Source organism: Xenia sp. Carnegie-2017, unplaced genomic scaffold (genome assembly GCF_021976095.1).
Source record: "Xenia sp. Carnegie-2017 unplaced genomic scaffold, XeniaSp_v1 HiC_scaffold_16, whole genome shotgun sequence".
NCBI lineage: Eukaryota > Metazoa > Cnidaria > Anthozoa > Malacalcyonacea > Xeniidae > Xenia > Xenia sp. Carnegie-2017.
In genome coordinates, this window is record NW_025813469.1 from 8,387,385 (window position 1) to 8,407,882 (window position 20,498).

The following is a 20,498-nucleotide window of genomic DNA, read 5'->3' on the forward strand; positions in this document are numbered from 1 at the left end:
TCTCAAAGCAACAGTTTTTTTCTTCAAATACATGTTTATTTCATAAACAAAGAACATTTGTTCCACTCTAACAAGAACAATGTAACATAAAGAATTACTCAGTATGAATTCAACATAAAAAATAAAACAAATATGATGTTTTTAACCAATAACATGTTAAAAGTCAATATTGATGTTGATGTGGTTGCAAGGGTTCTCCATTGCTTTCTACATGGGGAATATAGAAAGATTGGCCAGACATATCAGGTGGAAATATGTAATTAGAGGTATTAATACCTTGGTGAAACTGCGGCATAAGATTTGTGGACTGCATTCGATCTGATGGGTATGATGGCCTGATGTGCTGTGACGATTCACATGATTTTTGAATTGAAGAAGCAAGAGCAGTCATTGAAGCACTAATTGCCTTCAAAGACTCTGCAAATAATAAATTGGATTCTTTTAGGGAATTTGATATCTCTTTACGAAATTGTTGTTCATCTTTTGATTCTTGCATCAAGATTTTGTCGCGTTAGGAAGCTGATAACTGACGTTCCATGTGCCTACGTTTGTTATCAATCAATGTGGGTACCACATTTATTTTCCTCTTGCCACTTATTGCTTCATGCTTTTCTTTCTCACTAAAAGTATTCTCGCATTCTGCTATGGATTCATGATGAGAACTATCAGATATGCGAGAAGATCCTTCAATTTCATCAGACAAAGTTGTATTAAAGTCATTAATTTCCCAGCCTTCCTCATCTTCTTTTTCTGCTGATTGTACACCAAATTGCAATGGTTCTGTTGCAGGTGATCCTCCCCATATTTTGACCATAACATCATAAAACTCCATAACCATTTTTCCTGAGCCTGATCTTGTACCTGAGGTAACAGCATTACTGAATTTCTGTCGCAGATGTTTTATTTTTTCTTGAATTCGAGTATACCTTACTTGTATTAAAATTCGCGCAGTACTAGAATTCGCGCAGCGCTGAGTGCGCGAATTTTAGTACTGCGCGAAATATAATCCGCGCGAAAAGCTTTGAGTGTAATATGAGACATTCATTGTTGGTTATGCAAATCAGTTGTTTTATTAACGCATATACATATTGACATATGTTTTTAGTTGTCCTGGTAACATTAAAAATCAAAAATGTCTTCATTTTCATCCTGTACAATTTCAGTCGGGATATTCTCAGGTTGTACGTAGTATTCCGTCACGAATGCCTGCATTTTGCTGTATATCCTAAAACTTGCATTGTTCTGCATGACTGTTAGGGTAATAGGAATCTCTAAGCCTCCTTGTGGTAATGGGGATCGACGAAATTTGATGTCACACACACATGCTTATATATTGCCCCCATATTCAAAAAACAACTTGCAAAATCGGAAAATTTCTCGAGGCAAATGTCCGACCAGTGACAATGGTTCAATCTTGCCTCTGATTTTGGTAAACAGACCAATAGCATATGGGTCGAATAGGTTTCCTGATTCTGGTTTTATTATTAACTGCTGGTTGATTCTTGGAGCCCAGATTTTTCTGTATTCATGAAAACCTCGTGATGCGCAAGCCAGAGAAAACGATGTCCCCTCGGGGCTCAGTTTCACTGAATTAGAATCATCCGTTTCTGAATCGTGGGTTTCCTGAAGCAAGCAATCAGATTCGTAATTTTCTTTCGCGTCGCACGCTTCACATAAAGCAACAGTCGAACCACTTTTCCATCCAGGATAGTTTTCAGATGCAGGGATTGAACACTTGATTCCTCGGTTACAAACAAATGATTTGCATTTTAGACAAGTGTATTTTGTCAAATCATTGCACACGATGCAAATGCTTTCCATTTCTCCAACACAATAGTCAATGATGAGTCACGTTTCTTTAGGTGTTAGATATGATGTTCTATTATTATTTTGCAGACTGATTTTACTTCCTTATTAACTAATTGCCGAATACGTCAAACGTTTCCGCAACACATATTCTACCGTTCAAGTATTGCCAACAGAAAACATTGTGCGGGAAATCAACGCACATGGCACTGTTAAAATATTTCAAAAAGGTTTCCCAAGACGATATTTCGGTCGCCCTCGTCTGACAGCAAATTAAATGCTGCCGAAGAAAATGCAGTAAAACAGCAATTCTTTCTTGACGCTCCAGAACCAAAGAAAAGGAGGGGCAAATATGGAGCATATGATGCTTTTCAACGAGCAGAAATTGCAAAATGGGGAATTGTGCATGGAATAAGACCGGCGGCAAGAAAGTATTCCGTACCAGAGTCAACTGTTCGTGGACTTGTCAAATCGTACAATAAGGAACGAAAAGAGCGCACTGAACTCGAACAATTGCCAAGAAAACATCGTGGAGCAAAAACTTTGTTACCCGAGAACATCGATGAGAAAGTTATCGCCATGATCAAGAGCATGAGAACGGCCGGTTGTGTTGTCAATTACAACATTGCTATTTCCATAGCGAAGGGGATAGTACTGGCTAATAATGGGTCTTTGTTGAAAGAAAACGGAGGAACCCTAGAATTCCACTATACATGGTGCCAGTCAATTTTCAGAAGATTGGGTTTCAGTAAACGTAGAGCAACAACTGCAAAACAACGCGTATCACCTGGCTTCTTAAAAAAAATCCGCTTCACGTTTCATAGTTCTATTAAGGAAGTGGTTACCGCTTATGACGTTCCCGACGATCTCATTATAAACATTGACCAGACCCCTCTCCCGTTTGTCCTCATCAGCAAGTATACAATGGACAAAACTAACGAGAAGTTTGTGCCGATCAGTGATAGCGCCGATTATCGCCAAATTACTGGAACATTCTCAGTCACCGCGTCGGGAAAGTTTCTGCCAATTCAACTAAACTACCAGGGGAAAACAGACCGGTGTCACCCTAAATTCAGATTTCCAAAAGAATTCCACGTTACCCACATGGAAAATCATTGGTCAAATGAAACGAAAGCAATTGAATTAGTCAATCGCATTCTTATCCCCTATGAATTAGTCAATCGCATTCTTATCCTTATGTTAAGCAAATTAGAGAAGAAATTGGTTTTCGCGCAACAAAACAATGGATTTTGATCGCCGATGTTTTTAAAGCACATTGGACGGATGCCGTAAAGAAGATCATTTCCGACAATAATGGGAAAATGATACCTGTTCCCAATAATATGACATCATACCTGCAGCCCTTAGATTTAACGGTCAATCGCTCTTGCAAAGCTTTCCTTCGAAACCAAGCGCAAACATGGTACTCAGAGCAAGTCCAAGCCCAAATAGAGAAAGGTATTCAACCTGATAAAGTTTCTGATGATTTGAGAATTAGCGTGCTCAAACCACTTCACGCAAAATGGATAGTGCAGTTCTATGATTATATGCAATCGAACAAGGACATTGTCGTCAAAGGTTGGCAACGATCAGGTGTGAGCGCCGCATTGGAGGAACCACAACGAAAAGAGGATCCATTTGAGCTGTAGCTAAACTTTTGTTTGACTTATAAAGTATATTGTTAGGCAATATCATTTATTACATTTTTTAGTTCTTGTTGGGATAGTGAAATCACGCTTTATTTTGAAGCCATTTTTGAGTCCACCCAATCGCTTTTTTGATGAATATTGAGGTATTTCTTAATAAAGAAAGCTCAATATAAATGCGTTAATTGTTAATAGTTCTTTTGAACAAACCAAAAAGAACGAGCACATAAAACTACTTGCGCGAATTTAAAGCTGCGCGAATAATTGTCAACAAAGTGCGCGAAATTAAATCGCGCGAATTTAAAGCTGAGCGAAAATGAGTACGACTCGAATTTTAATACAAGTAAGGTAGCCTTGTCGAATTTGGGCTTTGAATTTTTCACATGACCTTGTATAATCATATTTATTGTCTTATTCAGTACATGCAGGAATCTCTGTCGGTCCAAACAATGAACCGTCACGATATTTGTTGGCCAAAATAATTCTAACTGCTTCATATTGTTTAACTTTGTCCGCATTGAAATCTGAGTTTCTATACTCCATTTGAGATTTGTACTCGAGCAACCCTTCCAGTAAATACTTAACCATTTTTAACGTCCACTGAAAGCGATTATCTATGTCGATCGTGGCAGATCTTTTAGATTTTTTACTTTTCTTTGCATTATCGTTTATAGAGCTTTCCGCCATTTTGCAAATTTAAACCAAGTGCGCATGCTTGACACAATAGCTTTCAACTCGCTTACCCGGGGCAACTCGGGAAAAAGTGATTACATGAGCGAACGAAACAATTTTCATCCCGGATAACCGAGTTGTCCCGGCTTTCAACAGCCGATATCCCAGCAAAGCGAGTTGACTCGTTTCCCATGTAATCACAATACTGTTTTTAATAGTAATTATAAAAGAGACGCGGTATCGGTAAAATTGTCTCACCTCGGCTAACCGGGACAACTCAGTCCATGTAATCGGCCCCTTAGTAATGAGAACTAATTGCCTGTGTCAAAATCATTCAAAGTGCCTAGAAAGCTAAATGAGCAAAGTAGCACACAAATTCGTAGTTTTACGCATTTATCATCAATCCATCAAGAACATTTCTACCATCCTTTGTCGATTTGGATTATATAGATTTTAAAGCTTTTTTAGGCTTATCAACACATCAAATTATTTAAGTAAGATGTTGCTTGTGTTATTTGTGGCTAAAAACAATAAATTGTGTGCTTTAATTAACCAACGGTAATGGCAAATCGACAATGGCATTATAAGACGTTCATAGTTCCTCATTGTCTTTGTTCAACAATAACTACAATATCTAAATAAATAAAATTTCACCTTACTTTGATCACCTTACAATATAGCAGCACATGCTCCAAAGCACCGTTTCTTGTTAAAGTTGCGCTAAGAATAAGAAATGAAAACAACCATTGATCGCGGAATCGTGTTACACGTGAATATACATGTTGAATTATTCCGTGCCCAAGTTCTGTGTTTATTCAAATAAAATCAAAACAGCATGTACTTACGATGAAAGCGTTGATCGGCTTGTTCTTGAATGTGTTGTATCAAATATATATTCTTTCTTGCGTGAAAATTTTTAATAGCTAATTTCGACTTGCCACTTGTAATGAAGTATATAGAAGACACGTGCAAAATGGTATTCTGAGCCCGCAAATTTTCTTAACGTCTACAGCGATTTATGTTCTTTTATTGCATATTTCGCCAACTGTGTCGCATCGGTCGCCTGCGCGTCATAACGTTATCAAACTATATATTAAAATATTTTTTTTTAACGCTGATACAGCGAACGCAAATTGACATTAATGTTCAGAAAAAACGACCGACGTTATTTTTATATACGACATTGATACAACGTTAAATGCAACGCACTACGTAAACATGAAATATTGTTGTGTTTGCTTTGTCGTTATGTAAGTAGTAATCTAGTTACTGTTTGATTCAGCCATTTTACATTGATTTTTTGCATTTGACTTTTTGATTTTTTAATTTTTAATTTCTAGTTAATTTTTACACGTAGAAAACAAATATACCCAGTCGCACGAAATTTTTTAACTCTAAAATTATTGCTTTAGGCGCAAAAATTTGGAAGTGGAAAACCGGCTTAGTACGAAAAAAGCGTAGAAGTATAGAGCAAATGGTCTACAACTAAGGTTAGAGAACATTGAAGGTTCCGTTTGTACAATTAGTTTTTCATTTGTTGCTGTGTTGCGTTATGTGAGCTGCTTTGAAAATTTAATCTTCGACCTGTTGATTAAATAACCGAGTTGAACAAAATACCGTCCATTTTTCCTACCCTTTTAATATAATTTAACATAATAAATGTGATTTAAGTCTGGTCTAAAATATTACAGAAACCATTTACTGAATGAGCTTTATTATTTTGAGAGATGGTAATTGGAGCTAAGCTGAGCTAAACTTAAGTCAAATGCATGATATTATTTTACACGAATGTGCATCGCATGGAGCTTTTGTGACTGATTCTTGTTTATTCATTTGTTTCAAATGCAAAATGTCATATGGGATGCATAAAATAAGAGCAAAATGCTAATGCCTTTTCCTCCAGTAATTGTATACAAGAAAATATTTTCAATTCTGATTGGCTAAGAGCATGTCAGTCATTGAAAAACTCACTCGTGCATGTTTATGCCAAATTGCATTCGAAATTATGCTATTACATTAACGAATAGCAAATAATTTCATATTTAACCCAATAACAGTAGCCCGAGGCACAGTTACGTAAGGTTGATTATGGTGTCAACGCAGAGTCGTAACTACCTTTGTAAAAGAATTTATTATTGTAGAGCACACGTACATGAATATCCTTCCTCCTCCAGTGCTCTAACTGGTTATACGCGACAGCGAAAAACATAATTGTACACTTTACTTGGTTACAAAACAACACTTATTGCTATGACTATCAGATGTGTCTACTAAAATTCCTGTATATTTTAATACAAGTTATTTATTTAGACACGAAGTAGATTATTGCATGAGGTATATACAATACTGGAATTTCGCATGCGACTTTGTACCTAGAGCTGTGGGTAACGCCAGCAGCAGCGTAGCCAGCCCGACTTTTTACTTCCGCTATGCAAATATTTTAGTGATCACTGACCGTGAAAACTTAGTAGACTTCTAAAGAAATTAATAATGGTAATCTATGAGAATTTTCATAGTGGGAGTAAATCTGCAAGCTGGCGTCTTGTTTTGAATTCAAACTAATGTGACGATATAATACATTTTTAAGCATACAAATGGAAAAGTGTCTTGAATACATACCATGGAACAGTTTTAACTGGTTTGGAAGAATAATATTGATTTTCTTTGGTATATTTGGCTTTATCGTTTCTGGTATTTCATTAAACTTATATGGTGATAGTTCATTCATTTGTCATAATGAGATTATATCAAAGACGAAAGAAAGTTCTCTTTTAAAGAGCATTGAATCAAGATGTTTCAGAAAATACAAAGATGGTTTAACTTTTAAGTATGCTGTTTTGCTTATGGTAATTTTTAATTTCGGCATTGTCTTGTTTTTGAGTATCGTCTATGGATATTATGTAAAGCGTCGAATTGAACATAATGATAATGACAGTCCAGTAGAAAACAGTGACGAACAAAGTGAACCTCTACATGTGGAAAATAGCGAAGGAACTTATCAATCTGACAACGTTGCATTTAATTTTTCTTCATTTTACATTTACATCGTTCATTTGGTGGTTCGCCTCATTATATTGTCTGTCTTTGTTGGATTACTTTTCTCTGCCAAGTTTCCTGTCGATTACACCTGTAAAAGACGTCCAACTATGAAAGAAATTTCCTTGTTAAATCACACCATTTCAACCATTGATTGTGAAAATCCCAACGGTGATAAAAGTGAAACCTTAATTAAAGCTGTTTTATCTGTCGATTTTATTGTAATAACACTAACAATTTTGGAGCTGTGTTACTTGACGTATAAGACTTGGAATGATAAGTACTTCAAAAAAGAGGATAAATTTTGTACAGTTTACTTGAATTTTGTAGTAATTCAAAAACCTAAATGGCCAAAAGAAAATAAATACAAACATGCAAAATCGTTGAAAGAAAATAAGGAGGAATATAAAACACCGTGTCAAGAAAATAAAGACAAAAGAACAAAGTGGTTGGAAGAAAATAAAAACGATCTTTACTCCAACAGTGTCTTTGAAATACACGACAACTTTGGTGGTGAGATGACAGAGTGGCGAAATCTTGATAATATTTATGTCAACGTCATAATACAAGAAGAGAGACAATTAAAGAATGCTTACCCAGAAAATTTTAATCGACATGAAATCTTTCATTCTTACCTTGAAGTGAGAAATGATGGAAAAAAACTAACAGGAGTAACTGAGATTTTTAAGCCAATCCAAGGTGAGCAAAGCACGTCGTATCCAAGATCTATTTTAGTCATTGGAAGGCCGGGAATTGGTAAAACTATGCTGACTAAAAAACTTGTATGCGAATGGAAAAATAATCGAGATGAATTTTGGCAAGATAAACTTGTTATTTTATTGAAATGTCGTGATCTTGAAACTTGCGACATTACTCTCAAAGAAATGTTAAAGCGGTGTGATGGACTAAAAGATAAACATTATTCTCAAGTTCACGAATTCATAATCACTTATCCAAAACAAACTGTCATTATCATCGACGGACTCGATGAATTATTTTTAAGTCGTTTAGAGTTCCACGAAACAAAGAACCCTGTATTTAAACTAATAAAAAAGTTAGTTGAAGGTGAAACGCTGTCTGATGCCATTGTTCTAGTAACATCACGACCCACAGCTGAACATGCATATGGATGTTTCAAGTTTGACAGGACTGTGGAAATCTTGGGCTTTTGAAGATCAGATTAAAGATACGTCAACAAGTTTTGACAAGAACAGGAGTACATTGAGCATTGATAACTTGAACAAAAGTTTTCTGTCCATGGAGACATTGTTTGTCTGACCTAAAGAGTGTTTGCGAATGGTGTTCCAAAGACTATCACTGGTTATAAATAGAGCAATCAAAGTCTTGCTGTGGAAGCATCATATCTTTGCACATGGAAATTAAGGTTGATCCTCATCAAAATCTCCTGCTTATTGGGATGGATGGATGCCGAGAATTTGTTTAAAATAAGTGATAGTGCCTCAATAAATTAAAATGAACTCATTGCTGGTCGCTGTTGTCATTGACTGAACTCAAGACTGCAATACGATGCTGTTATGAGATGAACAAAATTTCAGTTGGATGATAATAAAGCTGATCCAAAATGGAATTTGGTATACAGTTTGTTGCTGGTTGTTGGAGAATGAAAAGGGGCATCATCAGAGATACTAAAAATAGAAAGATGTTGAACAACATTGAGAGTATTTATTGATTTAAATATTGTTCGATAATTTCACAGTTTTAGTTCTGCTGGACAGGAAGGGGCACTCTACGTCTACTTTGATTTTGTGGAATTTCATTGTATAAGAAATTGCAGCAGTTTTATATAAAGTTGGCGTGTATTTATACAAGGCATAACTTCATGCTCTTCTGCAGAATGTTGTATAGTTTGTCGCTGGTGTTGTTAAAATTCTATCTGTAAAACAAAACTGTTGCCTTTTCTATATTGCACTGAAGCTGACGCTTCGTGTTCTGCCGATGGCATGGGCAATCCTTATTATGCGTGGGTTGCTGAATGCTTCATGTGGATATAATTTAAGCACACGCTTTTTAATTTGAAGTAATCGGTATGTTGCAAATCACGATCTAGACGACCAGGACGAGGCTCTTACATTGAAGTAAAAATATGTGATATTTATTCTATCATTCATTAGTGTTATGCAGTTATAAATATTGTAAGAATGATGCAATTACATTCTAGATCATAATTTTGTTATATGATAATATAGACAAAGGTGTTTTATTCATGAGGTTTAGCAGTTAAGCAAGGAGTCTGTAAAATAGAATTACTTGATTGTTAAAAATCTATATCAAATGATCACTTGACTGGCTAAATTGCTTTTCTTATTTCTTTACTTAGTTTCGGCTACCATTTGATTAATATTCCAATTAACTCAGCATTTTCGACTTTTTCGAGGCAAGTTGTAATAATCCAGCTCATATTTACCTAGTTTTATCTAAAATCTGGATGTTTGTAAGTAATAAAGTATAATTGTAAATGTATTAAGGTTAGGCACAATAGGGGTTATTTGGCTTTGTTATTAACCATTAAAGTATGGTTCATGCTTTCGTTCTTGCCTGTTTTCATCAATTATAAATGATAAGATTTGGGTTAATTTGTTGTAGCAAAAGGACTGTTCTTTAAATTTTTCCAATGCAATATGCTTCACTAATAAAGTAGGGTTTTGTTACATATATTCAGAATTTATTCCTGTTAATTATTAGTGAACTATCTATTACTTATCAAATATTATGTAGCATTCAACCTTAAATATATTGACCTTGCATGTTGGACAGCTGATATAAAAAAACTGGGTAGAAAAATACTCCTCTTACTGTTTTATTAGTAAAATGTGCAACTTTCATTTTAACCTTCAGTATGTACCAACATCAGTTGTGATTTAGAAAAGGGAAGAACATCTTAAAAAATAATTCAAAAACATGAAAATCGATGCAAATAAATTTTCAGAATTTAATACATTGCACTAAATCCAATCAAAAATCACTTAAAGCTCTTTATAGTACTTTATTTTATTCAAAACTGCATGAACTATCACAACATATTGAGTATTTGGAGAGCAATCATTATGTGGTAGTTGTAAGTTATGTGGTTATAATTTCATGGAATGTTGTAAGAAACCACATTTCATTTTTACAAATCGCCTTTTTCTTTTGAAAAAGGTATTCATACAATCGGCTATCCATATCAGCTTACTGTATGTTTCATTTGCAAATCGAAGTATTGCATATTAGGTTAGCTCTAGTGTTTACTATTCCAGCATGTTTTTACATATAGTCTGTTAAACCACTAAGGTCAGAAGGACAGTGCAGACCTGCATACGTAATGTGCGTTACTTAATCAATTTAATATGATATGACGTCTGTTTTATGACGTCATATGTCTGACGCCATAAAATTTGTCTGCTGTGTTTAAAATCGTAGATCTGCCCCTGTATGAAAAGTCCTAAGAAATCCAACTTTCAGAATATCCTAAATTTAGGATTTTCTATGCCGATGTGAAAAAATAAAATACCAGCATGCTCAAAGAAATGGCAAAAAAGACTTACGAGGTTTATTGAAACAAATCAAATTGAAAGAAACGATGATGTATTTTGGAAGTAGTTTGTTTGAATTTATGTTATATGTGAAATATATAAATTAAGTTGTTTTGATGTTAAAATATTGGATAAGAAACGATGTGTTTTGTTACACAAGTGTTTCAATTAATACTGTTGCAACATGCACTATGACGCAGAAGACATCAAAACATTACATGTGCAATATATCATTAAAAATATTTAAATGCTTTCTTCATTCTACGTTTCTCCTGGTTTAACAAGATTTTTTAGTTGAAACGTATAATCTCGGGAGTGCCTGTCAAATGTTGATTTTCCAGACGTAAACATCATTAGTTTCCGCTTCGTACATGAAACAAAATGTTTCAAATCATACAAACAAGAAGAAATATTTCTTTCACATATATTCTTTGAAAAGGTAAGGTATTTTTATTTGACTGGCGAAGAGTTTGCAACCATTTTTGTCCTTAAATCATGAAAAAGTTAACTATAATTCTTTTGTAATTTAAATATTCCTGTTGGATGCTGATGTTTAATCGAGTGTATATACTTTTGCATTAAATTGAAAACATTGGCTTGTGTAATACTTCGAGGTATGATATACTGTTTGTAGAATGATCACCTAAATATGGATAATTTTATTTGTGCGATATGGCACTGCTTCAAATAGGGCTAGTTGTCCAGTAAGTTACACCACAAATTTGCACCCTGATTCCGGATAGATTGCCTACATTCAATGGGCTTTTGTTTGTCGTACAATGAGGTGCAATCTTTCAGCCAGAATGAATCAGTTGATCGAACCACAGATATTGATGCTCCATCTTTTAATGGAGAGTTTTTCAGTATTCCGCAGACAATGCTGATAACAATGTTAGAGTCTTAGATGGTAGGGACTGTTTTCATGCTAAAGGAATAGTTGTATTTGTTACACCAGGAACAAGTCATGTCCATCCAGTCACAGAGAAAATCAATTAACACAGTTGAGATTTCAGCAGCCGGACAAGTTCCTTTAACTTGCAATACAAAATCATTGATAATAGAGGGATTCCAGACACATGTTCAGATATCACTCTCCTCTGTAAGATGTCTTTGTATTTTAACCTAGATGCCCGTACAAATTGGTCAGGTATGATGCAGTCTTCAATGCTAGTGAATATAATCTAAGAAATCCTCCGTGTTTTCTCTGCCAATGATAGACCTGGAACCAAATAACAAAATATGCATTTACTCAACTCTTAAATTCATTGCAGAACATGCTCAGAAACACGGTACAAAATATCCATTTATTAAATATAAAAAGACAAGAGGTATAGATGCAAATTCTGTTTTGAATTAAGCAATACTGGTTTGCTTGCAAAATTTTATTGGAAAGGTTTCTTGGCTTCTTAGATAACAACGCAATAAGCACTAAAAGCGAAATAATTTATGCAAGATTTGATTCAAAATTTCCTGCTCAGAGCATGAAAATCAATGTGAAATAGAAATTTTCGATTGGTATGAAACGTTAAAAGTAAGATGCCGTGTTTTACCTTCATTAAGTTATACTTTGAAAACAGCTGCAAAGTTTTATCAGAAGCACGTTCTCTTTTGGAGGTACTACTGGACAAAAGATTTCATAAGAAGAAGTGAAATCGAGTCAACTGTGGATCGATTCTGCACAAGATGTAATCAGAACTAAAATAATACACAAAGAGCGCAGACGTACCTCAGCATTATGGCTACAATATATGGAAATAGTTGGAAATTCTTAGGGCTTTCATCTCAGCAGAGTGATTAGGCAAGTGGCATCTGCAATTAAACTATATCAGCAAGATGCTTCCCTTTTTTCTGTACCTTTGCACAATCTGTACGTTAAATATGCAAGTTTATATCTTTAATCAATAAATTATCCAAAGCAAGATAAACCCAAAGAGTACGGAAGCTTTAATTCAGGGCTCCATGTTGCCAGACGAAGTAATAAATACTAGGCAGGTCTCCGACATATCTTATCATCAAATAAGTGTTGATGCATAATTTAAAGACCAACAGTGTTTTAACGAGGGGGAGAGGTATGACCGAGCATCAATGGCTTACATGGCTTCTGGCGATGCCTGCTACTGCTGAAGTCAGTCGGTTAATGCAAGAGAGCACAGATGTAAACTATAGCTCTGGTGAACAAGATAAAGATGTTACTCATGCAAGAAAAAAGAGAGAGAAAAAGAATACTCTAAAAATCTTTACTGTCCTTCAAGAGCACAACCCATTTTTTCAAGACCCACAATTATAAATTAAATATCATAATTGGAGTCAATGGACAAAGGGAAAGACTGTAAGAGAAAAGATTCTTTCTTCAAGAAAGGATAGGTCGCCTTTCGAGTACCAAATCAAAAGAAAAAAACATGATGTAAATTTAACAACAAAATCTGCTGTAAATATATGTGATATGCAGGTGCAAGTCGATCTCCTATCACTCTTTCGCTATGAACTGTGTACGTGTCTTTCGTCCTTTTTTGATTCTTCTTTGATGCTATTGCAACCTAACAAGCCAGTTTTCTCTGATGCCATTTGGTCTAGACTTTCTCATGAAACCCAAGTCGAAAGCCCAGGCAGTGAAAAAGACTGGCAATATGTTTTAGACAGGGGAGCACTTTTGCACAGACTATATTGGCCATCTCCAGGGTCTGCAACCTAGAGAGAAGTAAGTCTCTTATAATGTCATTACGTAGCAAAAAATATGGAAAAGTCATTATTGTATTTGACTGGTATACACAGCACATCTACCAAGCAGATGACGCAGATGAAAAGGTCGTTAAGAAAGACAGCTCCAATGGTATCTTTAACTGAAGAAATGAGGATTTGTCTCAAAAAAGATCTCTACCTATTAAAACATAAAAACAAGCAGATATTTCTTAAAGTTGCTTTCGAAGAGAACATGGTTGCAAGACGCATCATGAAAATGGTGACGCTGATTTACTAAGTGTGCAAAAAAAAAGTTGAGTCTGCTAAATCCAAATCTACCAGAGTTGTTTGAGATGACATAGACCTCCTATATTTTCTTATTTTATACGTTGAATTTGATTGCTTTGACATTTTCATGTACTCGTCATACTATACAATGGAAAAGTAGGACAGAGTATAGACCATCTACGATATATACGTTACCAAGAAAAGCTAGCTCATAAATCGAGAAAAATCGAGCAGAAAAAACCTTCCTCTGACGTCTGCATCTACAAAATATCACAGCTACCGCGTGTTTTTCAAGTACAGTTTTTGCGAGGAAGCAAAGTTGATGCTGAAGAATGGGGTTGGAAGCTGAGAGACAACCACACTGACTCCACTAATGACTAATTTTCCAGCAGCAGCGGACAGCCTTTTAAAGATCATACGCTGTAACTGAAAAAGTGGATGTGACTCAGATGCTCGTGCCGAAAGCACGGATTACTATGTTCAGTTATTTGTGGACACTGTAAATGCTCAAGCTGCGCTGATTTGTCTGATGATGCCTCTAACCAGACAAGCGACAACGACGATGAGTTTTGAACATTGAATTGATGTTTATTACGTTTGTATTCTTTATATTTACAATAGTATTTGAATTCATTAAATAACAATTTAAGATAAAAATTTATAAAGATTTCAAAAATCAAAAGTTCAATCAATTTATACAGGTATAATACGCGTATCCTCCTCAATTTTTTGAAGCGAAAACCATTTTATAAAAAAACATTCCCAAATTTAGTTGTGAAATGGGCAATATTAGCCATAAAAGTCATTTCTAATGCGAATGTTCCTTGATTTTTCTACGTACAAAAAAGGCAATTTTGGAGCTTTTCCAGCGATAGGATTTAATAGGACTTTTAATATGTTGCTTCAGATGATCTTCTGAGGTAAAGAACATTGAATCACATTTTGTTGAAATTTGTGGAGGGTTAAACCTTATAATGACCGGACTAAATGTTGTGGCTGCTGTGCTGTGGGCAGTAAATATAGATACATCTATGAGTTTATTCCAACAGGCAGTATATGTAGAAACGTTATCATGGTTTTCTAGTAACTAACAAAAATTCTATTTTGAGGGCCTCGTAAGTGTACTATTCGTTCGAGGTACTCTTCGATGAGAGCGACCGGAAAAAGTTTCCTGTCCTGTGAAGCTCAAAGTTCTGAATTTACTACGAAATATTTCATTTGTTTTGCAATGTGAAGACATATAATAATGCACTGCGAGTTATTTATTCAGCACTATATATTCAGTGACGTTCTTGTTGAAAATAAAACCGAAAAAATTACTCGTTCTTCGCAGCTGCCAAAATTAAATCCAACATCTTTGTATTAAATGGCCAGAGCTACTTTTTGAGATACGGTGCGTACTGTTTCTCTTTGCTTGTTCTCTGGGAGGACAAGATAATGGATAGAACTCCTTCTTAAAATCTCTCAAAGGATCCCCGAAAATATGATACATCAGCATGGTTAAGTTCGGGCTAAGAGAATGAAGTGTGGTTTTCTTAGAGTGATTACAATGTTTTTATTGTTGCAAACAACTAATTAACGTTGCTTGATATCCCACACGCATTACATAATATGTATGGCCCCTAAAGTTGCGCAGACCATCTCCAAACTACTATCAATCTTGTGGTCTTCTCCTCGAGAATTTTTTGTAAAACTATAGGTATATTGTTAAGTTGAGGGAAATCATAAAATAAATATGGTTTCCAACCAATTTTAAATACGTTAAAAGCCTCAGGACCAGATGATAGGATCTAAAAGGTTTCGCATTCTTTAAATAAATTTAGAGGAGAATTGTTAAATTACTAGATTTCTACATTTAGCCTTGCTCATATGAGATTTTTGCTATAGCCCATTCAGTGTCGTTCAAAGGCTTTCTAGACTGTTCATTTGCCGCTCCATTCTCATTGCCCGCTGTGTGTGTTCCAGATACAAACTTATCATGCTGTATACACCAATTCTAAATTTCACAAAATATAGTAAATGGCTAACTTCAGTCATATTATCTTTTTTCTCTCTCTCACGCACGCTCACATACATGTTTTCGCAAAAAAGAGTTTTGGCATTTCTAAATAATTGATATTGTGGGTAGAGTCAAAAACGCCCTCACCCCCTAACTCTTGATCCATCAAGATCACAACAAAATCTTTGAGTCTATGTAACTGTTGATAAAATATTGTCTGATTTTGTGGGGAGATTAAGTTCAGTGGCATAACACAACTATGGTGGGTCTCTGTCAATTAGCCATTAGTTGTGCCCATGCTTTTGCAGAAGATAGGTTAAATAATTGTACATATTAGTTTAATAGTAAAACAGAGACTTTAGCGTGGTGACAAGTTTGAAACTCGTTTTAAAGATAGAAAATTTTATGGTGAATGATAAAAGCAATAAGTTAATACTTCTTAAAAGAACTGTTTTAAGTAAAGAGCACTAACCCAATAGTTCTATCAAAAATTTTATGAAACTATACGACACGATGCATTTTGGCAGACTAATCTTCAGATGTCAACGTCTGCTAAATACACTGCTCAATAGTTGTAAAATAAATAATGAATATTGAATAAAAATAATCATAACATATCGTTCGTATGGTCTATTGAAAAAAGTATATTGACTTTTACATTAAAAAGTAATTTGGAATTTATAAACGTTACCTTGAGAACTAAACATTTATTTTGAATGCTCGGAGTTTTTTAATTTACTTAGCTACTGTTGGAAATCCACCTATCATATTTACAAAAGGAATTGTCAAATAATTTTTACAAAAAAATAACTATGATATTCTTTCATACTATATTTTTATTGCACTTCATGCATTAAATTCTAAGTAGCAGCATACCTAAATTACATTTAATAAGGAAAACTGTTTTTTTAAAGAAAACACGTTTTGACAGTATGAAAATCTCATCGTTATTGCAGATTGGTTAGTATTAAGAATGGGATCTTTATTTAATTACATTTATTAAATTATTCAATTAAAATGTGATAAAAAGGAGGTCTATAGCCAGTGGTAAATTTGAGCATTTAGATCAGCTTTAATATCATTGATGCGAAGAGCTTCTTTGATTTTAAGAAAAGAATTAGGAATTGGTGTTGATGATTTTAATAGAAAACACTGAAAACATTTTTTTAAAAAATAAAGGTACATGTAACATGCCTAGTGTTGAACAAAATTTGCATTTTAAAACTTCACTGGCTACTTTAATCCTTAACTTGTTTACTAAATGATTGCTTCAGATTTTTAGGCCGTGAATTTCGAACAAAAGAAAATGAGATTTTTTTTTCATCATTTCTATTCCCAATGCATTTAGCAGATGTAAATTTGGTTGTCTAAAACGGCCTTAAATTATTGCATAAACAAATCAAATTCATCTCATGCAACATTAGCTACATAGCCTACGACCTTTTCTTGAACATAAAAAACCGGCTTAAAAATAATATTTGTGTTATAAATTTGTAGATTTAAAGATTGGATTTCAAACATATTTTCCCTCACTGGAGATAAAGTCCTTGGTTTTCTTGGAGTTAAGTGCCTATACGAGTTGCAGGACAAAGATGTCATGAGGTCAGCATGCACGGAGTCAGAGGAGTTTTCTCAAGAAACAAGGATTGATGGAGTTTCTTTTACGCCTGTTGATTCAAACGCATTGTTTGAATTTCTTTGTGAATGTGAACACATAACAGGTCTTTCTTTTAACCATTGCAAGTTTTTTGATTATCACAGCTGTCTTCCAGTAAAGGGTTTCCCAATAAATTCTCCCTCTCCATACAAGAAAAATGCTTTAAGCAATTATTTTTGGAAGCATCTAAGTGTAGCTTTGAAAAGTGAGAATTATAAACTTACTAAGTTGGTAATGAATCGCAGCAATATAGGTGATGAAGGTGCTAAATATCTTAGTGAAACATTGAAAAGTAACAATTGTAAGCTTACTAATTTGTATTTTATAGATAATGATTTAGGTGACAAAGGTGTTAAATATCTTAGTGAAGCATTGAAAAGTGTGAATTGTAAGGTTACTGAAATGTCAATGAGTGGCTGTAATATGCGTGAAGAAGGTGCTAAATATCTTAATGAAGCATTGAAAAGTGAGAATTGTAAACTTACTAAGTTGGTAGGAACTGCCCGGAATATAGACGATGGAGATGCTAAATATCTTAGTGATGCATTGAAAAGTGAGAATTGTAAACTTACTGAATTGTATCTTGACTATAACAATATAGGTGATGAAGGTGCTAAATCGCTTAGTGAAGCATTGAAAAGTGAGAATTGTAAACTTACTAAGTTGGTAACGAGAGTATTCACGATAAGTAATGAAGTTGCTAAATATCTTAGTGAAGCATTAAAAAGTGAGAATTGTAAACTTACTAGGTTGGTAATGAGTGTCAGCAATATAGGTGATGAAGGTGCTAAATATTTTAGTGAAGCATTGAAAAGTGAGAATTGTAAACTTACTAAGTTAGTAATGTGTTGCCTTACTATAGGTGATGAAGGTGTTAGATATCTTAGTGAAGCATTAAAAAGTAAGAATTGTGTGATTACTAATTTGGTAATGAGTTTCAGACACATAGGTGATAAAAGTGCTAAATATCTTAGTGAGGCATTAAAAAATGAGAATTGTAAACTTACTGAATTGTATCTTGATTATAACAAAATAGGTGATGAAGGTGCTGAATATTTCAGTGAAGCTTTGAAAAGTGAGAATTGTAAACTTACTAAGTTGGCAATGATTTGCAGCAATATAGGCGATGAAGGTGCTAAATATCTTGGTGAAGCTTTTAAAAGTACGAGTTGTAATCTTGCTGAAGTGTATATAACGGGTGACAATATAAGTAAGGAAGGTGCTAAATATCTTAGTGAAGTGTTGAAAAGTAGGAAGTGTGAACAGTACTTTGAATCGGATTTGATATGGAACCCATTAATAGATACCTATAAGCATTCCACTTCCTGATTTAAAGTATATTATTTAAACTTTCCTATGTTCTATGAAAAACCTATGCAAAAAATTCATACATTTTGGGACTTTCCTTGCAAATAAACGTTCCTTGATTTAAAAACAACTTTGAATTATGTCTACTTAGCTATATGTTAATTCATTGTTTAGAGTAAAAGTATAGTTTGATTTGTAAACATATATTGTTAATTTATTTGGGTTATTTTTAATATTGTTCAATTATTTAATTGTTTTGTTAACCTTACAACATTTACTGAAAACAGTAAAAACTGTAACAAACAATGATAAACTTCAACGATTTTCTTACAATTTGATTATTTTATAAAATCTAAATAATAAACATGAACAAATGAATGTATTGAGAAAAAAATACTTTCGAATTAAAATTTTTACTAACGACTTTGTGACATAAAAAGTATTAGAAAAGTTGAAAGTTCAAGACAAAACCTCTTTGAAGGTCATCATTTTACTAAAATGTGGTTTTTATACATTTCTACATAAATGTGACTGACAGTGAACTTTTTCTACAAAAGCATTTATCTTTAATATATGTTTATTGCATGTACATATTATATGAAAATCAAAATATTTACAGTGTTTTAGATTTGCCGATATTTTCTCATCTTTTTGAAGTTCAATTTGAAGCTTGGTTATCTCTTTCTGTAGAGGAACAAATCCAATAACTAAAATACATAAAAACAAGGTTTTCTAGTCATGTTTCTAACCACTTTTTACGTCAATTATATCAAAAGGAATCTTTTAGAAGACAATCATCCAAAATCGTGGCCAGAGATTTGTTAGGCGGAAAGCGAATTTTTAATATGAACATAATAGCTCAACATAAGACTTTTAAAAAAGCCATCACAATAGTAAAATAAAGAAAGATTTACTAATAAAGTTTCGTCTTTAACTTAAGACATCTTCAGATTATTTGAGATAAATTATATACATGCGATTTTAAATACGTGCATATATTACAGGGTGTTAAATTACATGTGAGGTGAGTAGGAAGTTTAAATGACAGAATTAAGTGAGAATGGCGGTATATTAAAGAAGGTTAAGGGGGATTGAGTTGCCTTGGGTGTTAAGAGAGGGTTTAAGCTTTGATATAAGAAGGCTTTCGTCAATCATAGGGTCATAATTGTCGGAGGAGGAATTAATTAATTTTGTCATCTAAACTTCCTACTCACCTCACATGTAATTTAACACCCTGTAATATATGCTTGTATTTAAAACCTCATGGATATAATTTATCTCAAATAATCTGAAGATGTCTTAAGTTAAAGACAAAACGTTATTAATAAATCTTTCTTTATTTTACAATCATCTAAGTAATGATAAAGAAAGATTATGTTCGGTACCTCTTGCTCTTCACATTCCACCTTGTAGTTGTCCACGTGCATTCGCAAGTGATCTATTTCTTTTTTTTTTAAATTATATATTTTGTGGTCCATTTCAATTTTCACAGACAGAGCCATCCCTCAAACAACCAAATAGATTAGGAAATAAAAAAAATACTAGTAGCAGAGAATGCAACAAGCAAAAAAATCATAATCGTATAAATATGGCGTACAAGTGTAGATACAAAGAGATAAAATGTAAAATTTCTAGGATGTTATCATAATGATACTCATACATATACATATAGTCACTAGCACGAGATAAGTTCTATATCAATATAGTCATAGATGCAAGTATGTGTCTACAAAAATCTTACACATAAGACATTTCTTACGGTCATGTCAAGAAGATTTCTTTAGCGGCTACTGTCAACATTATTTTAACTGTTCCAAATCCTCTTGTCCAAGTTAAATATGAGGTTGAGCAATTTATGACTTGACGTTGACAGA

The 20,498-nt window shown here is 33.9% G+C and overlaps 1 protein-coding gene across 1 annotated transcript; it reads left to right on the forward strand.

Annotated features, from left to right (window-relative positions):
• The first annotated feature begins 6,219 nt into the window (after positions 1-6,219).
• Positions 6,220-19,250, forward strand: LOC124436369 (NLR family CARD domain-containing protein 3-like). The gene is made up of 3 exons (XM_046986286.1): positions 6,220-6,228; positions 16,839-16,844; positions 17,198-19,250. Exon 3 carries the CDS (start codon positions 17,257-17,259, stop codon positions 18,643-18,645), a length of 1,389 nt encoding a protein of 462 aa, XP_046842242.1. The 5' UTR covers positions 6,220-6,228; positions 16,839-16,844; positions 17,198-17,256; the 3' UTR covers positions 18,646-19,250.
• Positions 19,251-20,498: the final 1,248 nt, after the last annotated feature.

Bases quoted from the DNA above. Each gene is read 5' to 3' on its own strand.
- LOC124436369 (XM_046986286.1), top strand. From the start codon at position 17,257: ATGAGGTCAGCATGCACGGAGTCAGAGGAGTTTTCTCAAGAAACAAGG.